The sequence below is a fragment of the Rhea americana genome, unplaced genomic scaffold (genome assembly GCF_003343005.1).
Source record: "Rhea americana isolate MKP2758 unplaced genomic scaffold, rheAme1 scaffold_58, whole genome shotgun sequence".
NCBI classification, from domain to species: Eukaryota; Metazoa; Chordata; class Aves; order Rheiformes; family Rheidae; genus Rhea; species Rhea americana.
In genome coordinates, this window is record NW_028186734.1 from 1,528,541 (window position 1) to 1,533,924 (window position 5,384).

Here is a 5,384-nt window from a genome sequence, read left to right on the forward strand (position 1 = left end):
CTCCGCCGGGCCGGCGGGTCCGGCAGCCGCGGCGGGAGGGCGCTGCCGGGAGGCGGCCCCGCGGCGGGAAGGATGCGGCATGGCGAGGGGGCAGCGCTGCCGCGGAGCTCTCTGAGGCGGCCGGTGGCGGCGGGGCCGAGGGGGCGCCCGGCGCTCGGCTCAGCCCCGCCGCCTGCTCGCCCGGGGCCGTGAGGAGCGGCGAGGCGGCGGCGGGGCGGGCGCCGCGCGGGGATGCTTGCTCGGGCCGGAAAGTTTCTTCTCCGCGGTGGCTCCGCCGCTTCCAGCGCCGACTTCTCCCCGGTCTTCCTCGGTAAGTGAGCGCGTCCCCCCCTCGGCTGCACCGCTGCCATTTTGAGCGGTAGTTTCACCCGCGGGCTTCCCGCCTGGGCGATGCCTCTGCGGGGCGGCTTCTAGGCGAGGCAGACCCCGGCGCCTCTGCCCCTGGGGAAGCCGAGCGCTGGCAGGGGCAGCTTCGCTTCGGGGTGCCCGGGCACGGCTGGCAGCCGACTGGGCGGCGGCGGAACGCCCCGGCGGGCCCGGGCCCGRCTCCCCGACGGGTGGCAGCGCGGGGCGAGCCTGGCACCGCGTTTCCGCGCTGTCCGCGCGGCGCCCGCCGGAGCTGCCCGCCGGGAACGGCCCCGAGTAACATCTCCGGCGAATGCGCCGTGGTTTAATACTAAAATACTCTCAGAAATGTTTGTTGCTGCCCCCCCTCCCCACGTCCTGAGTCCTTTGGTTCCCCCGGAGTAGCCGACGCCGCAGCAAGCCTTGTTGTTCGCTGCCAGCCGTTAAGCGGGCGTTAATTCCGGCTGCTCACGGCCGGGAGAGAGAGAGTTAAATCGGTTCCTCTCCGTGTGTCGAAACGAGTGACCGAGTTAGTGTTAAAACTGTATTTGGTTCTCACCGAGTAACCTTAACATAGTCTTTGAACGCCTAGCTGAAACACAAAAGTGATCCTCGGGGGCTTGTTTAASGAGCTGAAATCGGCTTTTGGTTTCTGGAGACTGCCTTTAGTTCGTATGAAATGTGATTTCTGCCTGTAGCCTTGAAAAGCCTCCATGAGTCTTAAGTTATCGTATTACATTACAATCACTAATAACAGCCAGTGGTCTTTCCATACCCTCCATCACATGCTACTCTTTCTTTTCCCTGTATTGAAAAAAGTAGCAAGTGAGACTGATTTGCAAAGGTTGCTCAGGAATGATTACCATCTGTTTTTGCTATCCTGGAGAAGACAGGTTCTTGTCTAGTGGGGTAGTAGAAAGAATGAGATCAACGAACTGGCAGTTAAAGCAAATCATGCCCTGATAATTACACTTCTACAGCTCCAAAGAATGTTCTTTTTCTTTTTCTTTTTTTTTTTAAGGCAAATAAATAGTTCAGCAGTAGAAAAAAAAAGGCAAGTCTCTGTGCTTTGTTTTAAGCATGTAGTATGTTAGAGAGTAAATTAAACAATGTCCTCAGGGATAATATTGTCCATTTACAGGAAAAATATAGACAGAGCAAATGGAACACAATTGCTGCATCTGGGGCAGATCTAGGAAGAGAAAAGAAATGAAATGTAAATGCTGATGAATGGGGGAAGGGAAGAAGATTGCTTTAGATGCTTACTTAATTGCCTCTCAATACATTGAACTTTATGAACAATACTATATTCATTACTGTCATCTCTCTCTCCTTCAAAAAAAAAAACATACTTAAAAAGAGAAGGGGGGGAGGACAAAAAACCTCTGCTCAGTAGAATGAAAACATTCCAAAAAGAATTGCAACAGTGCAGGAATTGTTTCTATATTGTGCATTTTTGTAGCTCAAATCACTGGAGCACACAGATGACTCCTGATGGTCCAGTAAAATAAAGCAGTAAATTCTTACTGTTTATTCCTCTGTCAGTTTTTCTACAAGAAATCATTGTTATTTCTCCAGGTGGCAAACAAGGGTTCTTTCCTTCTTCAATAAGATCTGACATGCTATTTTTCACCTACCTACCAGCCACTGTCTCCCATTTCTGGGGGCGGGGGGAATTTGTTAATGTTACATAACAGTTACCTTGAACATTACACATGTTTCCAAATCAGTCAGCTGTCCAGCTGATGTACCCAGACCATAGACAGAAGATGGATTTCTATAATATTGCAGATAAAATGTAAAGGAAATGGCTCTGAAGAAACTTCTGTAAGGCTGTCTGGATATTCAGATGTTTCCCTTGTGTCTTTTGCAGTAATCCCTCTCCTATTTACACACACAAAAAAAAAAGCAAATAACATGTTTAACCCCCTCTTCTCCTACTAATGTGTAATAAAATTAAAGGTGTCTATAGATCAAGCATACTGCCTTGCTGCTTTTATTTCCTTCCTTCCCTCAAATCCAGCTCCTATGATATCACTAACACCACAGTCCCTGTCAGTGTAATTCCAGGCCCTAATAGGGAATGGGGCTCAAGGGTAGGGAAGCTGCCAGCATTTTGTCACCTTGGTGCCTTGCAGGCTCATTCTGAGACCGAGGACTGAGACCATTTTCTGTTTGAATCAGTGAGTACCACTCCCTCTATCATTTACCTGGAGCCTAAAGAATTCAACTAGCTGTTTGCTAAGATTGTGGTGGGACACACTGCTGCTTCCCTTCCTGGAACTGCCTAATTGTTTGTCTTCTCAATCTGTATCTCTCTCTCATACACAAGAGGTGTATGTGCGAGGRAGGTCAGCCTGTTGGTGTTCCCCCACCCCACCCCAGCCACTCCCCAGGTGACTTGCTGAGGATTTTAGCTAGCAGGAGTTTGAAGAGAAAACAGGAAATGGGCACCTTTTGTACTGCTTCAGGGCTACCCCTGGTCCTCACCCTGTTTTCTTCTCACYGCAGGAGCTGAAGCAGTGCCCTGGGTAGTGGAGCCATGATCGCCACTGGAGGCCTCCTAAGGATTTCTGCTAGGAAACAGGACCCTTTGCGACCCCAAAGCCAAGTCCCCAAGCGCAAACGCAAGGCCAAAAAGAAGCGCAAGAACGACGTGGTGGTGGTGAAGGGCAAGCTCAAGCTCTGCTCCCTCTCAGGGCTCATTGCCCTCTGTGGTATCCTAGTGCTGCTGGTGGGCATCGCCTTGGCTGTGGTGGGTTACTGGCCTAAGCCCAACCAGGTGTACAGAGAAGGTGGTTTCATTGGGGGCAGACACTTGATGCTGCCTGGAGGCACCCCCAGGAACTACTCCTGGAGCCAGGCTGGGGCACAAGCAGGGTCCCACCCGGAAGCACCCCCCAGAGCCAACTCCTCCAYTACTGCCACTATCCAGGTGTCTCCACAGTCCTCCCCGACTTCCTCATCTCCTCAGGCCTCTGTGGGTTTCCTCTTCCGGCTCTTCTCGGGCTACTTGCACTCGGACAAGCTGAAAGTGCTGGGCCCCCTTATCATGGGCATCGGTATTTTCCTCTTCATCTGCGCCAATGCAGTGTTGCATGAGAACCGTGACAAGAAGACCAAGATCATCAACCTGCGTGACCTCTACTCCACAGTCATTGATGCCCACAGCCTGCGGGCCAAGGATGGAGGCACATCAGCCTCAGCCCCTCTCAATGGCTTTGTCAACTACATGCAGGCCCGGGGCCTGGAGCTCAAGCCTGGCAGCGAAGGCCTGGGTGCTGCAGCCATGCTGGCCAAGAGCTCCTGGCCACCAGGGCTGGGCGTCTCCCTCTCCCCACCTGACCTGGCATCCTCGCCACGGCGCTCCTCGTTCTGCACCCCACCGCAACCACCCAGCCTGGCTGAGGCTGTTTACAGCATCTACCGGGAGCGTGCTGCCGTTTCTGGCCGCCCGTTCACCAGCCCACCCTGCAGCCCAACAGAGAGCTGGGGCAGGCGCAGTACAGCAAGCTCCATCGTGGACTCCTCACTGAGCGCCTTCACCCTCCTGCCCTTAACACRAGGTAGTGGAGGGGGAGGCTGGCGGAGGCCCCCTGGTGAGCGGGGAGCCCAGGAGATCCCCCGGGGAGAATTTGAACTGAGCCTGACTGACCTCAGCAGCAGCCACGTGAAGGGAGGCCGTGGGACAGGGAGGCACAAGCTGGTTCTAAGGCGGCAAAGCACCAGCTGCTTGCCTGATGCCAGGTGCCCTCTTTCCCCTGAGCTCCCTCAGTCCCCAGCCATCAGCGGGGGCCCAGACTCCAGCCTTTTGGTAAAGGCATCTTCTAGCTACTCCAAATCTCTGGATCTGGGGGGTTCAGCTCCCTCCACCCCTCCTGCCATCACCAGGACTGGCTCCCAGAGTTCCCAGTCTGAGCCTTCCAGCAGCAGCAATAAGGGCTACAGCCACCTGGAGGAGGCAGGCACCTCCTTGGAGTCAGTTGCCAACACCCCAGCCAGTAAAACCCAGGACTGTGAGGAGGAAACAGTTGAGAAGACTGACCCCCTCAAGGCTACCAGCAGAGAACAAACAGGAGAGCAACCTCAGCAAACTCAAAGACAGTACACAAATAAAGAGAAACTCTTTATGATTTCTAGGTCGCACACTGCGATAGAGCTGGAGGATGGGGAACTGGAGAGCACTGGCATCTAAGCAAAATAGAGAAGGCTCGAGGACACCTTGCAACCCTCCACACCTTCCCCCCCCTCTATCTTGTTGTGGACTTAGGAAACCAATCAATATCCAAAGAGCTGCAGTATGTTATCCTTAAAAGTTGAATTCAGTAAATCCTGCAGATGACTTCAGGAGGAAAAAAGAAAATCCTTTCAGTCCGATTGTGATTGTATGTTCCATACAAGCCAAATTGTATTAAATATCCACAGTCCAGTAAGTTCTTCGGATCAGTTTAATACAATTTTGGACAGTATAATTGTGCACTTTACTGTTTTGATTTCTAAGTGCCCCTTCTTCTCCTCTAATTTTTTTCTTCTGATATGCCAATAATTGCCTGAAAACCACAGGCACCTTTTTAAGCTCCAGAGCAGAGTGGTCTTCAGTTCAGGAAAGCTGAGCTCTCTCTTTGTTTTGGTTCAATCGCTCTAAAATTTTGCAAGGCCTTAAGGATGACGTACCTTGACAAAGAATGAGTTTGTTTAAATTCTGGAAAAATGACAATTTAGAAGAGACTGGAGCTGAACAGAGCTCTGATCATTTAGTTAAAACCATAACATTCCTGAATCCAAAATACCTGCTACWACATAATACTTTAATAAGTATTATTACGTATGTATTGCCTAATAACATTAACAGATTTTTTTTTAATAAAAAAAAATACAAACAACTGCCACCCAAAATAGTCCTTTATTTTGGTAAGTAATTACAGATATCAGAAACTTTTGTTTTTATACTGTGAAAGATTAAAGAGCTGCTACAAAGTCAAAGGTTTACTTATGCTTTGAGGGGATAACAAACATTTAGGAGTAATTTCAAAATAAAT

General features: G+C 50.9%; 1 protein-coding gene across 1 annotated transcript; it reads left to right on the top strand.

Moving 5' to 3' along the window:
* The first annotated feature begins 124 nt into the window (after positions 1-124).
* Positions 125-4,736, top strand: TMEM200C (transmembrane protein 200C). Its single transcript, XM_085319307.1, has 2 exons — positions 125-310; positions 2,857-4,736. Exon 2 carries the CDS (start codon positions 2,888-2,890, stop codon positions 4,538-4,540), a length of 1,653 nt encoding a protein of 550 aa, XP_085175433.1. The 5' UTR covers positions 125-310; positions 2,857-2,887; the 3' UTR covers positions 4,541-4,736.
* The last annotated feature ends 648 nt before the right edge of the window (positions 4,737-5,384 follow it).